At 38.2% G+C, this 22884-nt stretch overlaps 3 protein-coding genes and 1 pseudogene across 4 annotated transcripts; 3 read left to right on the top strand and 1 right to left on the bottom strand.

Moving 5' to 3' along the window:
• Positions 1-343: 343 nt before the first annotated feature.
• LOC103341580 (transcription factor MYB8-like) lies at positions 344-1870 on the top strand (annotated as a pseudogene). Its single transcript, XR_016124522.1, has 3 exons — positions 344-601; positions 885-1014; positions 1216-1870. The product of XR_016124522.1 is annotated as a transcription factor MYB8-like (transcript).
• Positions 1871-8280: 6410 nt separating this feature from the next.
• Positions 8281-11183, top strand: LOC103341581 (ARM repeat superfamily protein). Its single transcript, XM_008245124.3, has 4 exons — positions 8281-8970; positions 9072-9188; positions 9357-9737; positions 9869-11183. The coding sequence occupies exons 1-4, from the start codon at positions 8626-8628 to the stop codon at positions 10937-10939; spliced, it is 1914 nt and encodes a 637-aa protein (XP_008243346.2). The 5' UTR covers positions 8281-8625; the 3' UTR covers positions 10940-11183.
• Positions 11184-12719: 1536 nt separating this feature from the next.
• Positions 12720-14443, top strand: LOC103341583 (uncharacterized protein At1g66480). Its single transcript, XM_008245125.3, has 2 exons — positions 12720-13500; positions 14199-14443. The coding sequence occupies exons 1-2, from the start codon at positions 12844-12846 to the stop codon at positions 14256-14258; spliced, it is 717 nt and encodes a 238-aa protein (XP_008243347.1). The 5' UTR covers positions 12720-12843; the 3' UTR covers positions 14259-14443.
• Positions 14444-14997: 554 nt separating this feature from the next.
• Positions 14998-22878, bottom strand: FAB1C (FORMS APLOID AND BINUCLEATE CELLS 1C). Its single transcript, XM_089047012.1, is given in 12 exon segments — positions 14998-15592; positions 15760-16026; positions 16156-17685; positions 17826-17990; positions 18102-18228; positions 18313-18644; positions 18732-19075; positions 19078-19489; positions 19650-19994; positions 20087-20240; positions 20321-21115; positions 21316-22878. Coding segments are annotated over 12 exon segments (5283 nt in total). The 5' UTR covers positions 21873-22878; the 3' UTR covers positions 14998-15337.
• Between the last annotated feature and the right edge of the window lie 6 nt (positions 22879-22884).

The following is a 22884-nucleotide window of genomic DNA, read 5'->3' as shown; positions in this document are numbered from 1 at the left end:
TATGGCTTTTCTTGGCACATAAGAACATTATCTTAAGTATTATCTAATTACCAAAAAGAACACTACATTATTTACAAGACAAACTTAATATTTGCCAAAAAGTTAAGTTGTCCACTCCCCACATAACGTGTTGAGACAAGTATGTGTATGTATATATATATATATATATGTATATATGTGTGTGTGTATGTATATTTGTAATGTATGTATGATCACGCAGTGACACATTGGCGAACCACCGGTCCAAGTCAACCTTTCTTTTCCGGCCATCCTTTGCATGCAGCTCTAGCTACCTACCTAAATATTATATACCTTCCATTTCCTCCTCCACTTTCAATCCAATCCGATCCTTCTTGCAGTTGGAATTGGCCTTATGCTCTCTCTCTCTCTCTCTCTCTCTGAAATATTATATAACACTACTAGTTTCTCCATTCCTAGCTTAATTTCTTCAAAAGCTGAAATTACAATACAATGAGGAAACCCTGCTGCGATAAGCAAGACACAAACAGAGGAGCTTGGTCCAAGCAAGAAGACCTCAAGCTCATTGATTACATTCGCAAACATGGCGAGGGTTGTTGGCGTACCCTTCCTCAGGCTGCAGGTACATAAAATACTTAATGATTTATACATATGCATGGATTAATAAGCCAAAACTTATACTCTCATGAATGACAAAATATTCATCACAATGGATAGAATGGAGTAAAAGAAAAATACAAACTGTTGTTGGTCTTGTTCCTATAATTTACCTGAACCAACAACATTGCTAATTTGGTCCTCTTCTTCTTCTGAAATCAAAGAAGTATAAGAGGCTATACAAAGAATAGAACCACAATTGATGCAGGGGTGTTGTCTCCCTTTTTCTCTTTTTGATTTTGGATCAGGCCTACTTCGTTGCGGTAAAAGCTGTAGGCTAAGATGGATAAACTATCTACGGCCAGACCTTAAAAGAGGCAACTTTGCTGAAGATGAAGAAGATCTCATCATTAAACTTCATGCACTCCTAGGCAACCGGTACTTAGTTACATTTGCTTCTTCACATTATGCCTAGCTAAACTAATTCTTTATTATGACAAATTATGCAATTGCAGCATGCACAAATAAGTAAGAAATTGATTGTCTTTACAGATTTCAAATAAAGCAGAAAAGAAAAAAAAAAGCTTTGGTGTAATTACAGTTTTGATTGGTCTTAAATTGGTTAGTTATGTTTTTTAGGTGGTCGTTGATTGCTGGGAGATTGCCTGGACGTACAGACAATGAAGTGAAGAACTATTGGAACTCTCATTTGAGAAGAAAACTTATAAGCATGGGAATAGATCCAAATAACCACCGACCGAACACCATTAATCTCCCTCGCCCTCATCATAAAAACTCACAAGCTGTTAGCAGCACTGCAAAATTGTCTGCAGGTTTGAAAACCCCAACGAATGATCAGCCAGCAAGATCCGGTGGCAATAATTGTGACCAAGTATCGGACGGCACAAGTTGCTTAGAGGATGAATCTTGTGGCCATCAGCTGCCTGATTTAAACCTTGACCTCACAATGACGGCTCCTTTGTCTAATTCAGAACCTGAAAATCTAAAGGAGGAGCAAAATCTTATGTGTCTAAAATGTCATCGGAATTTGCCTCGTCCTCCAATATCCTTCCTCTCTTGAGATAATTGAATATTCATCGTCCAGTGGAAGATTTCCACCAACATTAATTTTAGATGGAAAGGCATATGAAATTAGTTATAATTGGATGGAGATAGATAGGGCCTACAATTTTGTAGGACCTAATTGTTTTGGGTAAAACTATGCGAGGCATCGATCCCATTTGTGGAAAGTCGGCATGAGATGATGAAAAAGTTACAATGCAGTAGCTGAAAAGAGCGGTCGACATGACTCATGTTTGTAATTAACAAATGCATTTGATTAGCTATGTAAGTTTGTGAACGTGAACATCTGGATTCGGGATGGAGAATAATTTTCTGATTTTAATTTCATTTATTCTTGATTGTAATTGGGTTTCAGTTTCTTTCGTTGGAAAGCCCTTTATTCATACTTGAGCCGTCGGATTAGTTTATCCTCCTAACCGATACGTACCCAGTTTCGTGCAATTTTGAGAATAATCTTTGGGTCCTGGGCCGGAAGGTTGTATAGCTAGCTAGCTAGCTAGATAATATTTTGGTAATTCATAAATCGATGTACAACTTTCTGCCAGGATCCAATTAAGTTGGAATGTGAAAGGAAAACACATAGAAAGAGATTGATGTAATTTGATGCCAAACATTCAAACAAAGGACATATCGAGAGGGGAGGGAGATTATTGGATACGTACTGCGCTGGCTGAGGGTAAAATAATAAAAATGTGATAAGCATGTATCTTCGAGTTCAACTGGTGGAAAAGAAATGGAAAAAAAAACACCAAACATTCAAAGGAGACAAATCGAGAGGGGAGGGAGATTATTGGATACGTGCTGCGCTGGCTGAGAGGAGCATACTTGTAACTTGTGTTGTGTTGTGGTCCTTTAAATTTAGTAGGTGGTTGCATTGCATGCGCATTACGCTACGTACCGATCACAGTACGAATCATCTAGCAATGTAATAGATGTTGGCGTGACTTGTGGATCATTAACTTACTTTCTTTCACACCAAGAATTTCTATTATAATTGTAATTGATTTACTTTAATTTCTGATTTCCTACCGTAAATAGAAATATGAATTTATTATTTACTTGCCCATTAAAGTTCAGTTGTATTATAAATATGACCTATTACAAGAAGAACAATACACAAAAAATTATCACAAACAAATATTCTCATATTAGGTTTTGTATTTTAGCAACAGATTTTACCATCATCATCACATGTTAGATAATTAGATTAGACAGGGAAATGTACATATATAGTACAACACAATTGACATGCCTGATGCTGATGCATATCTACCATTCAATTTCAATACGTATGATGAATGATGCATGATGGGAGGAAGAAGAACTAACAGTCCTTCCGATTTTCTTCATTATCTTTCCATTTTGGTTTTATTTTTGTGGTGTATACTAACATAACATTGTACCATATGTAATTTATGCCCAAGTCTCCGACTAGGTTAGAGATATGTATAAATGAGTCTGGAATTAAGTCTTTCCAAAATAATGCAGAGGTGAAACTTATAGCCACTGAGAGGTCGATGATCGGTAGCCATTTGTTGGAAGAATATTCACTAGCTTGCTTTGACTGAGTGTGTGCCGGCTTAGGTTGTTTGTCTCTTTTTGTGGCTTTTGCCTCTTAATGAAATTCATTTTCGTCCAAAAAAAAAAATTTCTAACCCATCTCCTGCTGTTTCATTGATTATTTCATAGGATTTGTCTCAAATTTTAAAAAGTTCAAATTAAAAATAAAATTCTAGGATCAAATATTAATATTAGAGCATTTTCACCGCGCAGGGCCAGCCCGGTAGGAGGGGACCTATGATCATGAAGACTTTTTCAGCTCGCTCTAGTAGTCCGGGCAAGACATAGGGGTCACCAACCCGAGCAAAGCCTAAGGCAAATTCAGCTCGTTCTCATGCCTGAGGCCTGGTGATATCAGCGCTGACGCCAGACTAGCATGTTCGCACGATTTTGAATATTTTTTACCATTGGCGAATGGTAAAAAAAAAAATTCAAAATTTCGTGCGCTGTGATTTTATAGAGGGATTTAGAAGATAAAGATGACACGTGACGTAATTGTAACAACTTAAAATCTTATCCAAAATTTGAGATGTGAATTTTATAATAAATATATACATGTGGCAACTGAAAATTTTATTCGAAATATAAGATGTGAATTTTATATGATTTTATAGAGGGATTTAGAAGATAAAGATGACACGTGACGTAATTGTAACAACTTAAAATCTTATCCAAAATCTAAGATGTGAATTTTATAATAAATATATACATGTGGCAACTGAAAATTTTATTCGAAATATAAGATGTGAATTTTATAATAAATATGTATATGCGGCAACCGAAAATTTTATCTGAAATATGATATGTGAATTTTATAATAAATATTGACACGTCGCAACCTAAAATCTCATCCAAATTAATTGTTCAAGTATAAAAAATAAAAATAATTTAAAGTGAATAGTAATTGCCCTTTGTCATGGCAATGGGTGGAAACACAACTTGCCTTTTGCAAGGGTTGATAGTATTCACATGAATAGTAACAGTCCTTACCTTCCTTTGCTCTTTATCATAGCAAATGAGTGGAAATGCTCTTATATAGACTATATGGTATCTTCAAAATGGATATTGTGCCCCAACCCAACGTTGTCATGGATGATGATCAGATATATATATATATATATATATATATAAGACTATTCTCTAGTGCGGACGTCCATAATTGCTTAATGTCCAGACTCGTTTTGTTTTTTCACATAATCAGAATGAATTCATTCATTCAATGGAAAGGAAATCATTTCTTATTTTGTTTTACGCATCTCTCTTTTTTATCATTAAAAAAAAGGCACTAAAGCACACATAACAGCCTCCAAATTCTTTATATAGTTCACCAATGAGGGAAAAGCCCAATCTAGAGGTGATGTTTGACTTTTAAGTATTGGCAGAGCATGGTTTCTATTCTACCTTTACCAAGAAAAGTGATAAAAGTGTTTGGGTTGATTTGTTAGCACAAAGAAGGCAAAAAAACAAGTAGTCCGGACGTTAGAAAAAATACGGACGTCCGTAGTAGAGAACAACTCTAAATATATATATATATATATATATATGGGGATTTCACTAAAACACCCAAAATGGAAGTTGAAATTATAAAAAAAACTCAACACCCAAAACACTTTATAAACACACCCAAAACCCATCATTACACACACTTAAAACTCATTTATAAACACACCCAAAAAATATAAAATTGTTGATTTTGAGGTTGATTTTGGGTGTGTTTCTATGTTTAAATAGTGTTTGAATTTTTTTATAAATACATATCTAGAATTAGATTTATTTATAAATTTGTATATATATATATATATATATGCGTTTGGGACCTCCTCGCAGTCTAGTCTATGTGTGGGGTTGAGTGATGTGATCATGATCATCATGTGATGCTATATATGTGTCCAATCTCTAGCTACGTACCTTTCCATATATATGATACATCCACTGATTTAGGACCCTTCATGTTCATAGAAGTTTCCATACTATGTAATGTATAGTCCGCATTTATTCAAATAAAAAACATACATATATGGACAAAATTAAACATTATTTAACAAATTACACTTTATACACACACACAAAGATATCCTCTCATCATATATACCCATTTCCTGGATTTGTTACATAACAAATTCAGCTTATTGTTTAAAAAATGAATATATACATAAATCTATATGATTAATCGTTCATAGAGCATTTCATCTCTCTCTCTCTCTCTCTCATTAAGCATAATTATCTATGTGTAGAGTAGATCAATATTATAGTAGAAGAGTCCATACTTGTATTTATGGAGTCTTGTATGTTGTTGAGGCACAATCTTGTCATGCCCTTCTTTACTTCACCTGTTCTTCTTAAGTCAAATAGAATTTTCATTAATTAATTAATTAATTAAAAGTTTTACCTGTACATGGTGGGGATTGGAAAAGGAACCCAACTTCCAGGCATTGCCGATCGATTCAATACACATTTCATATTTCATACATACTTTTGGAGACATTTGGTTGCTTGATTGAAGTAGTCTTGAGCACAACGAAACCATATTCTGCTATATATATTCAACTTGCTTGTCATCAAAGATATATATTCATGTTGAGTTCACATGGATTCTATAGTATTAGTTATATACATGATCAATGTTGAAGAATATAAGTCTCATATCGGAAACTTGACTAAATAAAATACAATATATAATGAATGGTTCTATTACTAATCTTATCGATATCTTTTGTGATAAAACCTCACACCTACTACTAGGCTTTATAGGTGGTTAAGTTTGGGACAAGATCGATATTGTTAGTAGTGGGCCACTGGCCCATGTCTTTGAATTTGACAATCAATACATTAATGTATAAAAGTAGTGTATATATAGGTTAAGTAGTTTCGGATTAAAAGTAATGTTTCAACCTGCTTTCCATTATTCTGTCTTTAATTGGAAGTCTCCAAAGTTGTCTCCACTTAAAAAGATTGACGGCAGTGTGATTGAAATGTTAAGTACCAAATTAAATAAAAAAAAGTAATTATGTTTAGGGTTAAGCAAGCCAATTAATTGTGCGTTGTAAACTCGAAGTAGGTGCATTGAGTTTTGATACACACATTGGTTGAGTTGAGTGCATGTTAATTAAGCCTCCGAATCGATCTCAGGTTACGGTTGGGTGACGAGGACTCCACATTAATTAAGACCAAATATTCCCTTTTGAGGATATCTGTTAATTTACTCGATCGATCACTTGTATAGGTCTTATAAATTTCCAAACTCAAAATGGAAATGGTGATGATGATGCTGTTCCTTAAAAGTCGTCCAACAAAAAAACAATAAAAAAAACAAAGGGTTGACGGGAACTTGCGGGTGATTCTGGCTTGTGTTTGTAACTTGTAAGTAAAGAAGAAGATAGTGCATTTTCTTTTGGCTCAGTCTTTTCAGAGATTGCTTGCTTGACTTGAATCTTGAATCTTGAATCTTGCATGATGTGATGATGTAAAAAAACATTTTGTTTTCCAAATAATTTAGCTGCGAGAGCTGGTGAACGGGCTCCTGCAATTGAGTCCACTCCACTCATCCTGGCCTGGGTCGTCTGCTGTAATATTATCTTTGTTGGCCCAGACTTATACCATTAAAAGAGGTTGAGCCCAAGTGTTTAAAATTCTTCTTCCAACTTACAACTTACAACTTTCAACTTACAATACAAGAAAGAAGCGAAGGTGCAGGTGCATCCTTAACCAAAGGCCTCCTCTGTCCTCGCTGTGACACATTTAAACAAAGTTAAATCTGCACCGCCAGTCCAGCTGATCATAATCCTCTGACATTTTCCTCCGAACCTAAATCATTATCATCTTTGAATTATAGTTTGCTCCATACATACATATACCATGCATGATGAAAAGTTACCACCAATATTTGTTTTCTTCTGTCTCGTGAGTCGTGAATCGTGATATATAACCAGGAAAAAAGGTAGCCAGTTAAATCTTTTTACCATGTTCACTTGTGTGTTTTTTGCTTTTTCGATATCTGCAGCAGTCAACTTTATTAGCATATATATTATGTATGATGTATAAGTAGACAGAAGAGAGTATCTGATCTCAACATTGGTGGTCTGTATTTGTTACGGCTGAATGGAATGTGGTTGTTGTGGTGGATAACCACACCAAGAACAAATCCTTATCTATCTGGCTCTGGGTCTGGCTCTGGCTCTGGGGGATATATGATGATGATGATGATGATGTCACCAATGGCCGTCCACAGTACTACCAAACAAACCGATGTTGAAACCACGTCAAGATGTCAACATTTGAACCAGTCTTGGAAATATCATAAAATAAATGAATAAAACTCAAAAATAAATACATATGAGCAGTGCTAGCCAGAAGTGAAGAAACACCAAATTCATACAAATACATATCCCCAGAGCCTTAGAGCCTTAGAGCCTAGAGTACGTACGTCACATTCCAGAAATTTATTCTCTTTGATTGATATAATGAAGATATCTGCGTTAATCATGCATGTGTGTCATCTTCTCTTTGTTTTTATTTATTTATATGCTTTGTTTTCGTCGTGTCGTGTCGTGTCATCTTCATTTACATCGAAAGATAATCATGCTTAAAAACTGTAATAATATTGGCCTTAATTATGCTTAAATTAACCCCAATATTGGTAACAAGAGAATGTGAATAGAAAAGGAAGCGGTTCACGTGGCTGCACGTCATTCGCTCATTAAAATATGGGATTCAAAAACCAAAAAAGAAAAGGAAAAACTCTAACCAATGATCTGTTTTAAATATAAATATTCAGAATTATAAATCAGCCGGCGGCAACACCCCAATGTTGTCAAGGTCAAGCCAACTAGCATTTGACTTTTTTCCAATCCTAAAAACATTAAACTTAGGACAAAAAGAAAAGGGCAACCTCTATTACTATTACATTACAGCCTTCTTCCTTTACAGCCTTGCAACCAAATACCAAACATAAAAAATAAAAACAAAAGGTGACCAAAAAATTGTATGCTAGAAAGAAAGAATACAACAAAGTTGAAACACTTGCTTTTCGTTTTTAAATTCATAAAGCAAATAATTATTATTATTATTCTAATAATTCCACAGCTTCCTTCATCCAATCCAACTCTCTGTATCCTCCATCCTCTTGTTTTCTTTTCTTGCCCTCCGCTCCCATTTAACATCTTTCCTCGCCGAGATTCTCGCTTTCTTCACTCACTCTCATTTCCCTCCCATCATCTCTCCCTCTCCCTCTCCCCTCCCTCTCTCTCTCTCTCTTTCTCTAAATTCTTTCGTTAAATCCTTAATCCCATGACCGCCAGCCATTTCCCTCCCACCTACATTCTGCGCCTTCTTCCGCTTTTAGACGCTCAGACGTAACACCAAGCAACAATCTCCTCCCGCTCACAGCCAGATTGAATAAAGGACCCAATGGCCGGGGCGGTAGCCGGCGGGGAGGACCGTACATCCGAGCTGCTTCAACTACTCAACGACGTCGTACTGGCCAGCAAAGGCTGCCGCGGCGGCGCCTTTAAGAAGGACTGCACCGATCTGGTCCGCCGGATCGCCCTCCTCACCCATTTGTTTGAAGAGATAAGGCTGTTTAAAGGCCGCGAATTTGGACCGTTGGATGCGTCCACTTCTTCCACGAATTCCAGTTCGAGAGAATCTTGGGCGTCTGATCTGGTGGTGGCTCTCCAGGTCGCCAAGCGCCTCGTTTTGCTCGCCACCAACTTTACTTCCAATTCTACCCCTTCCGCCCCCGTCAATCACAATGTACATTTCTCTTTCACTAACCCCTTGATAATTCTCTTTGTTTGCAATTTTGTTGATTTAATTTTGTTTGTTTGAAATGAAAATTTTCATCTTTTTTAAAGGACGAGGCGAGCAAGAAGATAAACTTCCAATTCCAATGTGTGACGTGGAAATTGGAGAAGGCGTTGGCCGACATACCGTACGATCAGTTCGATATCTCCGAGGAAGTTGAAGAACAGGTAACGACTAAACCGTGTGGATTGTTTGTTGCGCTCTGTTTTCTCTGTCACTACTATAATTGAACTTCAGCTTAAACTTCAATAAAAGCCATTAGCCATTCCTTCCATTTTAATTTTTTTAATTAAAATAAAAAAAGTGAAAAAAATCGTGTTTTTGGCAAATGTTAGGTTGAGTTGGTTAGAGCCCAATTGAGGAGAGCCATAGAAAGATATGGGTCTGGTATGAATTCAAGAAAGATGTCATTTCATGGCCTCTCCCAGTCTCTGGTAGAGTCAGGCAAATGGGTTTACGTAGAGAACAATGCAAAGACGATTGCCAGTATTCCCAGAAGCTTTAGTGCTGAATCTGCTAATGAGATGACCATTCATAAAACCCAAAGCTCGAGCAACTCCTGTGAGCCTCCTTCACTCTGCTCGGCCAATGAAATCCAGGTTGATGGTCAGGAGGATGATATTAAGAAGCCTTATGCCACTGCAATTCCTGATGATTTTATATGCCCAATATCTCTGGAATTAATGAGGGATCCTGTTATTGTGTCCACGGGTCAGGTATGCTAGAAATGCTATCTTTTTCTATTTCTATTTGGCTTCATGTTTTTCTTCCATCCAAATTCTAGCTTTGCCTTCGATTAGTTTAATGCCCAGAACTCAAACGGTTTTTGCAATTTTTTATTCTGTAGACGTACGAGAGATCCTACATACAGAGATGGATAGACTGTGGGAACACAACGTGCCCCAAAACTCAGCAAAAGCTCCTATATTTGACACTAACTCCGAATTATGTTTTGAGAAGCCTGATTACTCGGTGGTGTATTAACAACAACATAGGGCACCCCACCGAGTTAACAAACGGGAAGATCAAGAAGAGTGATGGATCATTCCGAGACATTAGTGGAGACATAGCAACCATTCAAGCCTTGGTTCGCAAGCTCTCCAGTCGATCAACTGTGGAGCGTAGAGCTGCTGCAACAGAAATTAGATCACTGTCCAAAAGAAGTACGGATAACAGAATATTATTAGCAGAAGCAGGTGCCATACCAGTTCTGGTCAACCTCATAACAACAGAAGATGGATTAACACAAGAGAATGCAGTCACCTCCATTCTCAACCTCTCAATATATGAAAACAACAAGGGGCTTATAATGCTTGCTGGTGCTGTTCCTTCAATTGTCCAAGTCCTCAGAGCCGGAAGCATGGAAGTGAAAGAGAATGCAGCGGCAACCCTTTTTAGTTTGTCACTTGCTGATGAGAACAAGATAATAATTGGTGCGTCCGGGGCAATTCCTGCTTTGGTAGAGTTGCTTCAGAATGGGAGCACCAGAGGGAAGAAGGATGCTGCAACAGCACTGTTCAATTTGTGCATTTATCAGGGTAACAAAGGCAGGGCTGTTCGGGCAGGGATTGTCAAACCCTTACTGAAGATGCTTATTGATTCAAGCAATTGTATGGTTGATGAAGCTCTGACTATTATGTCTGTCCTTGCTAACCACCAAGAGGCCAAAGTCATTATAGTGAAGGCTGGCACCATACCTGTTCTGATAGACCTATTGCGAAGAGGTCTGCCGCGTAACAAAGAGAATGCAACTGCCATATTACTTGCCTTGTGCAAGAGAGATACCGAGAGCCTTGCCTGTATAAGTAGGCTTGGTGCAATCATACCCTTGACAGAGCTCACGAAGAGCGGCACAGAGAGGGCCAAACGGAAGGCTACTTCATTGTTGGTGCATCTTCGAAAATTACAGCAGCTATGACACTGTAGCTGTATTAGCGCGAATATTATCCTATTTGTTTCATTCCTCCAATTTTTTCTCTCTCAATGAATGTTCTTCCACTATTCCTTTTGTGGTGTGAAACTGAGAATACGAGCTTGAGGCGAATAAGCCGATCTCAATGCTCTGTATATTCGTTTTCCTTCTTTAAGAGTTCAAAATGTTCATTTGATGCATTGTTTGTTGCAACATTCTTACTTACTGAAAGACTAGCTTTCATGTTCAAGCGTCTGGTGTGTGTCCATAAAATTATTTCCTCCTAATAATCCAGGGATTTGTGTCACGGACTGTATATTATTAGGTTTTAAATACGAGGCAAGCTTGTTTATTGATTGTTGAATTTCCGAATTGTCAACCAAAATTTGATTTTATATTTTTTTTAGTTTCGTCCCAAATATTTTCTGACATTTCAAGATTCAAAATACATAGGGACGCCAACGCAAACCAAAACCCAGGAAACTTACAGGTCGAATTAGCAAGAACGAATGATAAAGGGTTTAACTGTAATTTTCAAAGAGAAGAGATGGAACAGCAAACATGATCCTTATCCATTATCCTTTTAAGGTGGGACTATGACCAGGTCATTGATCATCGACATCACCTCAAATTGCTTAAGTTTTCACACAAGCTTCAGCAATGAATATATCTCGAATAGGAGGACCCTTGTGAATGCTGATGCATATGCTTAGCTTGAACTTGTCAACTGCAGTTTAATTTCCCATGTTTCCCATGCATTTCAGGCAAGTAATTTCATGTTACTTTTGGGTATACATTTCTAAATTCCAATTCGGATGGATATTGCACGTGAAAGACCAACATTTCTGCATGTTCAATTTGAATCTCAGATATTTTTGTAAGAGCTGCAGGAAAGTTAGCTTCCTGAGTGAATGGAATTTCATTCATTGTTGTGCTAACTTTATGATAATGTTGGAGAGAAATAATCGCTTCCAAGTTGATGAGCGGACCATCATTTTGGACCCGGTACTTGGACTAACTAGTTTCAGTCACTCAGTACTAAGCTATAGTCCACATCAATGCTGCCAAATTAACTACCGTACATTAGAGCTTAATCACTAATTAATCATTTCCAAAACAATAAAACTAAAAGCTAGTCTTAAAAGGGTATAGCTAGTATAATTTAATTTTTATTTGTTTTGGCATCGGAAACAGAGTTAGGGACGGACATACAGCTTGGAGTTTTTTTCTTTTCTTATTGTTAGTATATATCTTTTAAAGTTTTGCCGAATCCAAAATCTAGTAGTCCATACTTACGGTAAATCTAGCCTACTACATTTTGAAATCTTGAATCGGTTAGATAAGGTCTCATCCCATCAACCATGTCTTGATGGTTACCTTTTGAAATTATCTTTTCCTAACACAATAATTGATAGTCAAATTGCTCACATGATCAATAGAATCCAAAGAGGAAAATCTGAACAAGTCCGACCCGTGATTACCGTGAACAGTTACACACAAAATATGATCATGCAATCATCTTTGTTCCACACATCACGGGTTTTTGTGATAGGATCGTTGAAATTGCATATAAAAAGCACAAAACTCAAAAGTAAAGGATTCACAAAGTATATATTATATTAGGAATTTAGGATCGAAAGCTAACGCCTACGTACTTTATGATAATGTCAAAACTCATGAGCTAAGTCGTTTTTTCAAAGAAATTTGCCTTCTTTGTTGACCAACGACCACTATAACAAAATCCAACTACCCACAGAACCACGTCTCTTTCTTATACCCACCATGGCACCAATTCCAAATTCCATGTGAGATCTTAGCCTCCCTTTAGGTATAATAAAAGGGCCACTTCAAAACCAAATAAGATAATTATTTTCCTGATCACTGAGCTAGCCAAGCTCCTACCTACTCCAATGGGGAACAGTTTGGGAGGTAAAAAGAGTGCGAAGGTGATGCAAATTAGTGGGGAGACGTTCAAGTTAAAGACACCAGTGCAAGCTGGCGAGGTAGTAAAAAACTACCCAGGTCATGTTCTGCTAAAATCAGAGGAGGTCAAGCATTTTGGGGTTCGAGCAAAGCCTCTAGAGCCATACCAAAACCTTGAGCCAAGAGGGATTTACTTCCTTGTTGAGCTGCCAAAGGTTGAGCTTCCAAAGGAGAGAGTTCCAAGAAGGGTGAGGTCAGGGATAAACATGAGCGCTAAAGACAGGCTCGAGAGCCTCATGCTGTCTCGGAGGTCGGTTTCAGACCTTTCTGTCATGAAATCATCATCTGCAGCATCAGGTAACAGCATTGTGCCCGATGAGGAGGCAAGAGAGATTGATGGGGCGGTGCGTGTGAGGATGAGGCTTCCAAAGGTACAAGTTGAGAAATTGATGAAGCAGAGCAGAGACGAGGCAGAGGCAGCTCAGAGGATTGTGGATCTTTGCTTGGTCAACAACAACAGCGGTGGACAAAGGGCAAGTGAGAAGACCAATGGCAATGGAGGTTTTGGTTTGAACCAGCAAACGCATTGGAAGGATGGCGCTCATGGAGGACTACTTGGATCACAAGGCATCAGATCGCGTGAGGTATGGTTTCTCAGAGACATGGATCCTGTTTTTCTGCCATGTTTAGTGGTGTCTTGACATTTTGGTTTGTTTTGTTTGCTTGAGACGTTTAGAAATGTTGTTGTTGGACCTACAAAACTAATCGTCAATTTTGGGTCCTGATTTTAGGGGCTCGACTTCCTTAGACTTTGGTATAAGCTCAAGCCAAGCTCAACCTTCCCCTGAACTTAAGTATAATCCAAATCTTATTACCTTTACTTAGCACTCACCTTAATATACAAATTGCAACTTAGCACATAAATTACAAACATAAGTTAGGCGAATTAGTCAAGGAAGTATGTCTATCTCTTTATATCCAAGTTCAAATTCTCTTCTCTATTTTAATTAGAGTAGTTTAAATACTTTAAAAAATAAAATAAAAAAAATAAGTCACAATGGTAGCCAAACATGCCTAGAACCCAAAAAAACACGTTCAAATTAAGGATCTAACTTCTAAGAGTTTGGGCCTTTTGAAAAGAGAAAAAAAAGACTTAACTAGTCAACATTTTCACCTGCTCTACCAGCCTTAATTAGTTGCATACGACAACCACTCAGTAGTTACCACTTACCACCACTCTGTTTCCTTCTAACATGTTTTGGTAGCATTTCGAAGACCAATTTATTTATTGATTTGTTTATTTTCATTATGATCAAAGAAATATTATTTATTGACTTTGCAGAAACGAGTGAGTTTCCGACCGGACAATGAAGGAGAGATACAAGTAGCTGTGGCTTCTTAACAAGTAGCGGCCAGTAGCCAGTAGGCAGTGTAGTGTAGTAAATGGCCTTAAACTCTAACTGGAGTTGTTCTTGTTTGTGTCCACCTGCTGTTGCTGTATACGGCAACACACTCAAAGAGTCAAAGGGATAGAGGCAGCGTTGTTTTGTGAGTGTGGTTGGACGAGTAACATAATTTTCCTCTAAACTCTCTACTTCAGTCTGCGCGGTATCCCATCAACCACACACTTGTGGTGATCGAGGATTATTTATCTTAGAGCAACTGATGTAATTACATTATACTGCATAATTATGCCTTCTAGTCAAACTTTTTCATCTTCTTCTTCATCATGTGATGCCTCTGGACCATACCTACAGTTTCGAGAAAATTCTTAAAATTTTCTTTGAAAAAGAGGGGAGAACTTAAAACATAGAAGAATTATCTCATATTTCTATCATTTGGGTATGAATAAACTTACATTGGGTAACGAGTAAACATATGAAGCCAGAAGTATAAAGTTTTTATTCTATTTTATATAAACGAAAGTTAATGGACAGGGATTTTCAGAATTCTTTATACCAAATTTACATTCCAAGGTTTCTTATCCAAAGGGGTTTATATTCAGCATTAGCCCAATAATACAAAGCTAAGATGAACGATAAAGTACTCGACACATGCGACCCAAAAGGATACATGTACTCCAAGTAAAGATGCATAATCCCAGATAGATGTGCTCAGAGAATTCAAAGAGAGAATAGTAATGAAACTAATAAAAATTTGATATTTTACTGATGAAGCACGTGGACAACAAATGTAACGTTTGAAATTTTGATTTACATTTGTCTACTTTTACGTCACATGGCTATCCTTTACATTGTTGGTAAACTTTGACATGCAAAACAACAGTTGCCAACTCTTCACAATTACAGCGGTAACAAATCTCATTTGGGTTAATTCTGTCCCGTATACAAAAGAAAGGGGAAGGAAAAGATGGAGGGATTTCCCTCCTCTCTGTTTATCAGCAATAACAATTCCCCCGTTCCTTATTAGTGAACACATCTTGTGTGAACAAAAGAAAGAATATGCAATGATGCCAGCTGTTCATGACGACCATTGATCAGGTACAGTGAGAAAATAGGTGGTCATTGCCTTCCGGAATCTTTTCTTGTATTGCATAGGAGAAATGATCGTTGGAGCAGCATTCTTCGGACCGCCCAGGATTCCAGATGCCTTCACCCATGTCTCCAAATGTTTGTCCCACGTATATTGTCTCATAAAATCAATGATCCCCAAAACCAGCTCCTTCCGCTCATCGTCCACCCCAACCAGCAGTGAGTAGTCCATTACATCAACAGACTGGAGAAACATGACATGAGTTAATAGCTACACTAGTTAGCATTTATAGTTTGGAGGCAATACTGTCAACAAAATGGTTCGATCCCATGAAATGGGGGAAGTGCACATACAAGGCACAGGAGAAGCTATGGAAGATGCAAGAAAAAAGGAAGAGGGTGAAGGCATACCGCTAAAAATGATGTATCATTCCAAATGGCTCTTTCCAGGCTTCTCTTTGCTTTGCTTCCAAGAAACATGGGTTTTGTACGTAATGATTCCAACAAATTCATATCCAACAGTACTTTGTTTCCCCCTGATGTATCAGAATTGTAACGGGATCGAGCAGACCCCTTGAGATCATATACCCTTGAAATATTTCTTTTAAAGAATAGGTTCTCCATCACCATCAAATCCATTTTAGTTTCCTTCCCACCTTTCAGGTGTTTAACAGTGACCTGCCAACAAACCAGTGTAATAAGATTACAAGAATATGTAAGCCATTACCCACCAGTACTAACCCGTGTGGTGCACATACCAATAAAGAGAAAGTAAACAAATAAATAAATAATTAAAGAAGGTCTAACCTGATATATACCAAGAACCTTGGCAAGACAAGTTGGACTTCCAGAGCCAAGGGACTCTGACAAATATTTAAAATACTCAGGTGCGAACTCCTGAAAGGATTCCAATTCTGTCTTTGTGACTTGTTTTACGATGAATCTATCGTCCAGAGATTTCGCAAAATATACATTGCTCTTCCCCCCTTGTGCACTCCACCTCTGGCAGCGGCTCAAAGATCGTACAAAATCTACTTCACTGGGACAGCACATTTTCCTAAGAGAGTCAAACTGCTTTGCAAAATAACAAGTCACAGAAAATTTCACTTTGCCTACAGCATTTGAGGACTCGTCCTCAAAGGAAATCCTTAAATGTGGAGATCTTTTGGCATCTGAAAACAGGTTACCCATGGATGATGCAGCATCTTCAGATCCATAACTTCCATAGTGAATATAATCCAAGTCCATAGAGCCAAAAGACTGCCAGGGTGAAAATATGGAAGGTGCAGAATCTTCTTTATAGCTATCATGATTACTCCAGCCTCCTTGATGATCATTCAAATTATCAGCGACCCAATCCTCATAATCCTTGGAACTAAGGGCATATGATATTATGCTAGTGGGCTCACTATCATAAACACCAACAACTATGTCATTGTTGCTTGTCTGGGAAAGCAGCAACCGGACCCCATCAGCTATTTGAGATGCAGAGGAGATTAGTGAGGGTGTGAAACTGAGTATTGAATCCAACTTCGGTGCCTCTCGTGGAAATGCCTGGGAATGAGTCCTTCTTACACTAGACACAGGATCTCTTACCATACTCTTATAATCTCCAGAAGCATGGAATGATCTAATTGTCGACAAATGCAACGAAGAAGGGGGCAATCCCTTCCTGATCCTTTCTTGGACTCTTACTGCAGAATCAAAAGAATGAACTCTCATTGACGACATTAACCTCCTCAAAGGAGGATCGTTATTTTGACTTGTCCGCTTGACACTACCAGCTGGGAGTCCAACTGCAGATGTATGAAGAGGCTGAGCTTTCACCAGAAGGTGATCAGTTCCAGTCCATGCAGAATCTATTCTCTCAGAAAGAGTAGATTTGTGGGAGGGGGAGCTTTCACAGGATGTCTTATTAACAATTTCCCTATCAGCATGTAATTCATCCTCTCGGCTATAATGGCATGATACTAACATGGGGTCTTCAGAAGGTTCATGTGTTGGTATAGTTGGTTCTTTATCCGGCGATAAATCATTTCCAGGACGCACTTGCAATTTTGAAGATTCAGACACATTATCTTCATGGCTATAATCAAACCTGCCATCCTTGCTAGATGAGTCACTTGTCAACTCTTGCAGGTGGACAAAAGATACACCCCCTTCTGTGGCCATAGAAGCAGGATTTTTTGTGAGGAGTGAGTCCAGTGAATAAAGCTGGCGATCCCAAACATGAGAACCAATTAAAAGAGAGCGTCTCAAGCGATTTAGCTCCAGAATGTCTACTACAGCCATTTGGCCTGGTTCTGAAGTCTCCACAAATGCAGGTTGCAGAAAACCCTATTAAAAGAACCAAGGAAACTAGATTAGCAAAAGACAGATTCATTGTCCACAATGCCTAAATATGAACTATATACCAGGAAACATGTGATAACAATCAGTCACAAAAACATCATGATGATGCTATATTTTGTACTTACAATGTAGTCATTTCTTTCCTTTTTAAGCAGATCTTTCAGCTCCACGATGTGGTTCTGTAATTCACTTGCACCTGACATTTCACGTCCAAAAGATCTATTTTTCTCTTCCATGCAGTCCAGTACATCAGATATCTCCGCATATAAGGTTTCCATTTTTCCCATAAGCTGCAAAAAAGAATTGAGATCTCATAAAATTGCAAAAGTTACAAAACTAGTTCAGCATTCAACACCAGTCGAGAAATTATTCAAAAATCAGATTAAATTTTTTAAAAGCACCTCGGTTGCCTCTTTTCTTATCCACTCTGGCTGAACTTGGCCATTGAATTCAAGCAGTGAAGGGGGCAAGTGGACAGAAAGAATATCAATGGGCGAATATCGGAAGAATGCAACCATACTCCCAAACCTGTTATACAAGAGTTGCCAATTTGAAATAAGATCACTTAATACTTGAAAAATTAACAACCAATCCAAATCTATTAGTACTTACCCATAATAACGGAGGCAGTCCCGTTGTAGTGAATGGCCACAAGTAGCAACACGATTAGCAGTTGCGTGATTTGAAAAACTCAATTCCAAGAACTTTCCAAAAGAAAGTCCCCAGGCAGCATCTGACATGACTACTCTACGTGTTGCTGGTGGAACCCCATCTATATGGGCACACCTTAGACAACGGTGCCACATCCATATTTTACCATCTCTCTCCCCAGGGAGCTTTAGTGAAGGAAGGCGTCTTACATTAATGGTAAGGTTTCCTTGCTGATGGGTATAACATAGAACATGGGCTTCAGCTGGCTCTTTACAAGATCGACAAAAAGATGTCTGCCAATTATAAAACTCATTAACTATAATTCCATAATAAGAAATAAAATAAGGGGGGAGGGATTAAGTAAACTAACAATGAATTACCTGATCAAATAAGTCATCACGAAGATATCTGCCAAGTGGCTTATCAAAGCAGCCATAGAATTTTATCCGCAGAAGCCGGGAGCGTTCACAAACAGTTCCTTTCAGCACACAATGGCTTGAAAACGATACCAATATGCTCTGATGAGTGTCAGCAGAAGAGAAATACTCACTTGAAACTTCATTGTGGTCAATTCTTTCAGATGTTGTCAACTCATGAATATCCTCATGTTGACTCCAGTTATGAGGCAAGGTTTCTTGCAACTCTGGTTGGGAAAGATTTTTTGTCACAGACGAATGGGCAGTTAGCCCCTTTATATCCTTGTGTTGAGATGGAGAAGAGTCCAAAATACATTAGATGCTAAATCATCAGTATATGCATCAGAAAATGTATTTCCAACCACAGAGTCCACAGAACCATTAGGCAAAGGAAAATTGTGCTCGGGATCAAGATGCTCAGACAAAGATTCTAATCCTTCAACTTCTGGTTTCAGACCCAAAATGTCATCATCTTGAGCAGAAGCAACAGCTATAGCTTTGGAATTGCTTGAACTAAAAGAATTAGGGACTACTGAAATTGTATCAGCTGTTGTCCTATCTGGTATAGTAATTGAGTGTCTCAGCGTTGTCTTGGGCAGAGTAGCACCCTCATCAGCAAGGAAAGAAGTTTCGAGGGATAAATGATAAGCTGCAAACACTGCATACTGGACAACATGTTTGATCTTTTTTAGTTCTTCAACACATGCACCCTTCAGCAGGACCTACAACAGATAATGACAAAATTAGGGACAGCCAGACTAAATCTTTATGCTATATCAGAATGCAGATTATGAGTATATTAAATAAAAATATTATTAAAAAAACAGCAGATACTCAATTTGTAAAAGAAATAAACCAAATGTTGTATATGGAGAAGATTACTGTGCAACAAAGACGCCTTGGACACCCTTCAAAAAACATCAGGGTTTTCTGTGGTTTCTTGTTAAACTGATTGGCTGGCTCATGCTGTTCAGAAATCTTTTCTAACCGGAACAATTCACAATGTCCCAAACGAGTTTTAGGGATATCGTCAATTGATGGAGTAATAAGTGCACCAGTACACCGGGCTATATGCTCTAGTACTGGCCTCTTAACATTCAACACTAACGATATTTCCTTTTCTAGCAGATAGTCTTGAGCATACGAAGATACACTTTTTTCTACCAGTAGAACATTGGGGCGGAGAGCCTCTATCTTTGAGATAACCATCCTAAGATGATCGTTTTCCTGTTAAAAAAAGGTCAAAAATTCATTAACAGAACTTTAAAGATAAAAGAAATTGTCTTTAGAGAGAGAGAGAGAGAGAAACAAAACAAAACCTGATGCAGTAATGTATTAAAAGACGCCAACTGGTTCGGAACTTTCTGATACTCAAGCGATCCTCCTAGAATAAGTAATCTAGGATTTTTGTACTGCGAGGTCATGCGCTTGTGCTTTATATTCTTTGTACAAACTACTCCTTTTACAAGGGTACTGCAAAATCCAAAATGTTTAGCTTAAAGATACAGTTAAGCCACTAGTACAAAGATCTGCAAAATGAAAGGAAATCATACCTGTCACTTGGACTTCCTGATGCAATACATTTAACTTTCACATAATCACCAGGATCCATACTGCCTCCTCTGCTAGTGTCCGGTTTAACAAAACTTGCAGCTTGCCATGCTATTGTTGTAACTATGTCAAGCCAGTCCTCATCTCCATCCTCTTTGCCCACAAAACCCTCACCTTGTAACAGTTGCGATACAAGAGCTCTAAAATGTCCCTGTACCACCGCTCTAAGTGGTTCCTTGTTACCCTCATTCAGTTTCTCCTTTGCAGGAAACATGTTCGAAAGGCTACTACTTGATGAAAATATTGCACCTGAATCTCCAATATCATCATCTTCATCATCATAAGAAAAAAAATTACTCTCTGCCTCATCATTCTCATCATCAGGTGGAGGGGGATACCAGATGAGACCATTGTTTTCAAAATCCAGTGGCCTCTGTGATTTCTCATATTGGCTGCGGAAAACTGACAAGTCATCAGAGCAATCATCAGTAATATCTGGATCCTCAGTCCCTTTATCAGGCCTTTTTAAAACAGCCGTAGTCTGTTGACCAAAGGGACCGTCATTCTGAGACACCGGGATTCCCTCCTGCCCCTGCTGTACAGAATGCCCAACTCTACTAGAAGTATAATAAATTCTAGATGGGCAATCAAACTGATTTGATCCCGGTGACCTTGAACGGTAAAACTCATTTCTAGCACTAACACTACTTAAATCTATATCCAAATTGTCATCACAATATTCACTTGAAGGGCTGAAAAAGTTCTTTCCAGAATCCTCTGCCTCCTCTTCGTCACTCCTACATTAGAAAGCAGAGAATTAGTTAAGCACCATATTCACTTGGGGAGGGAGCTGGAGAGAGACATAAAGAGAGCCAAAATGAAAAGGCTATGTCCAAATTTTGAATACTATAGCAATTAAAAGAGATTAAAGCATAATTACATAAAACATTTAGGGCAGCATCTTGATGCACTACATGTAATCTGAAGGAAAGCATACCTGCTAAAAGAGCGACGAACAGATATTGGAGAAGGGTGAGAACTAAACATGGTCATACTCCTCACAGCATGAGGAGAATACCCACAATCCCGGGCTTCAAGAAACTTTGAGAACTGATCACTGCGAATGGATTCATTATCCACAGAACACTTGACTGTTTCACCACTAAAACAGGGGGATGGTGGTTCAGGGCTTTCTCGGGGAGAGGCAGAAGGATGCACTTTCTCACTATACTTCCTTCCACTTTCCCTCCTTAATCTAACCTGAGAACAAAACTTGCAGAACTTAGTAATACTCTCTCCAACCTCATCATTGCTCTTGATGCCACCCCATTCACAGCCCTGAATACACTTCCCACAAATCCATCGGCCACAGCTTTGGCAGTGGTATCTATGACCAATATCAGTGGTATTTGTATTGCAATCACAACACATCTTGCAACCGTTACCGGGCATATCAAACTCGCCGGACAAACACCGTGATTCCCTTGCTCTCCTAGAAACCCAAGACTTAACTTTCTCTATTAGATCTAGTAGTGATGTATCAGGTATTCCCATAGAATGGTCAGAACCCAACAAGAATAATGAACCAGCTCTTCCTCCTCCAGAAATCTAAATTCTTTTTCTTCTGTTCTAAATTTTCGTATAATGAAAAAATAAAATAAAACGACCCACAATAAAAACGGTGGGCGAATTGGAAAAAAGATGTGTTTTTTTTATATGGACTTTGATTATGATTTCGTTTCCCTTGTTTCTTGTTTCCTTTTTTTTTCAAAAATTGGAACAAAAACAGAAAGCAAATCCTCCTCCAAGAATCACAAAATAATATCACAGGAGGAAATCAGACAGCTTAGGATACACGAAATCTAACACTATTTACAACCCAAAAAAATCACCAATAAGAGCTTAAAAGTTAAGCAGCTGCAGCAGCCCAAAGAAACTTAAATAAAAAGCAAAATCCCTCTTGACAACAAAGAAACCCTAACCAATCCCAGAGTCTTCAAGAATGCATCCGGTGATCGATTGGAGCATATCAGGGCGATTGAATCGGAGCAACTCCAAGTACAAGCCCAAGCAGAATAAAAAACCCTAATTCCATGAGAAATCCAAGAGAGGAGGAAGCAACCGGCAGCATAGAACAAGAGAAAGCGAATAATATTATATTATATGATATGATATGACGACTGAAGAACAAAGCAAAAGAAGAAGAACAAGTATGGTAGAGAGACAAACAGGAAGCGGGAGAGGAGAAAGATGAGATATTGGAATTAAATGCTGGGAAGAATGAGAATCAAAAGGAGGAAAAGGAGAAGTACGGAGAAGGTTCCCTTTCTGCCGGAGTCTGCTCGCATCTCGAGACACGCACTTGCCTCTCTCTCACTTCTTCTTCTTCTTCCTCTTCTTTCTTCACTACCAGAAACAACAACACTTGTTCTCTTGTTTACCATATTTGCCGCTTTATTTTCATTTCATTTCATTTATTTTATTTTCTCTTCTTCTTCTTCTTCTCTCTTTATTTTCTTTTCTTTTCTTTTCTTTTCCTCCTTCCTGCGCACCCCAACCCCAAAAC

This window comes from Prunus mume, linkage group LG2, assembly GCF_029339155.1.
Source record: "Prunus mume cultivar Tortuosa linkage group LG2, ASM2933915v1, whole genome shotgun sequence".
Taxonomy (NCBI): domain Eukaryota; kingdom Viridiplantae; phylum Streptophyta; class Magnoliopsida; order Rosales; family Rosaceae; genus Prunus; species Prunus mume.
Note: the sequence above shows the minus strand (reverse complement) of the source record. Positions and strands in the feature narration are given on the sequence as shown.

Coding starts and splice junctions, on each gene's coding strand:
- LOC103341581 (XM_008245124.3), top strand. CDS start 8,626: ATGGCCGGGGCGGTAGCCGGCGGGGAGGACCGTACATCCGAGCTGCTT. Junction 8,971..9,071: donor CCGCCCCCGTCAATCACAAT/GTACATTTCTCT, acceptor TCTTTTTTAAAG/GACGAGGCGAGCAAGAAGAT. Junction 9,189..9,356: donor CCGAGGAAGTTGAAGAACAG/GTAACGACTAAA, acceptor GGCAAATGTTAG/GTTGAGTTGGTTAGAGCCCA.
- LOC103341583 (XM_008245125.3), top strand. CDS start 12,844: ATGGGGAACAGTTTGGGAGGTAAAAAGAGTGCGAAGGTGATGCAAATT. Junction 13,501..14,198: donor AAGGCATCAGATCGCGTGAG/GTATGGTTTCTC, acceptor TTGACTTTGCAG/AAACGAGTGAGTTTCCGACC.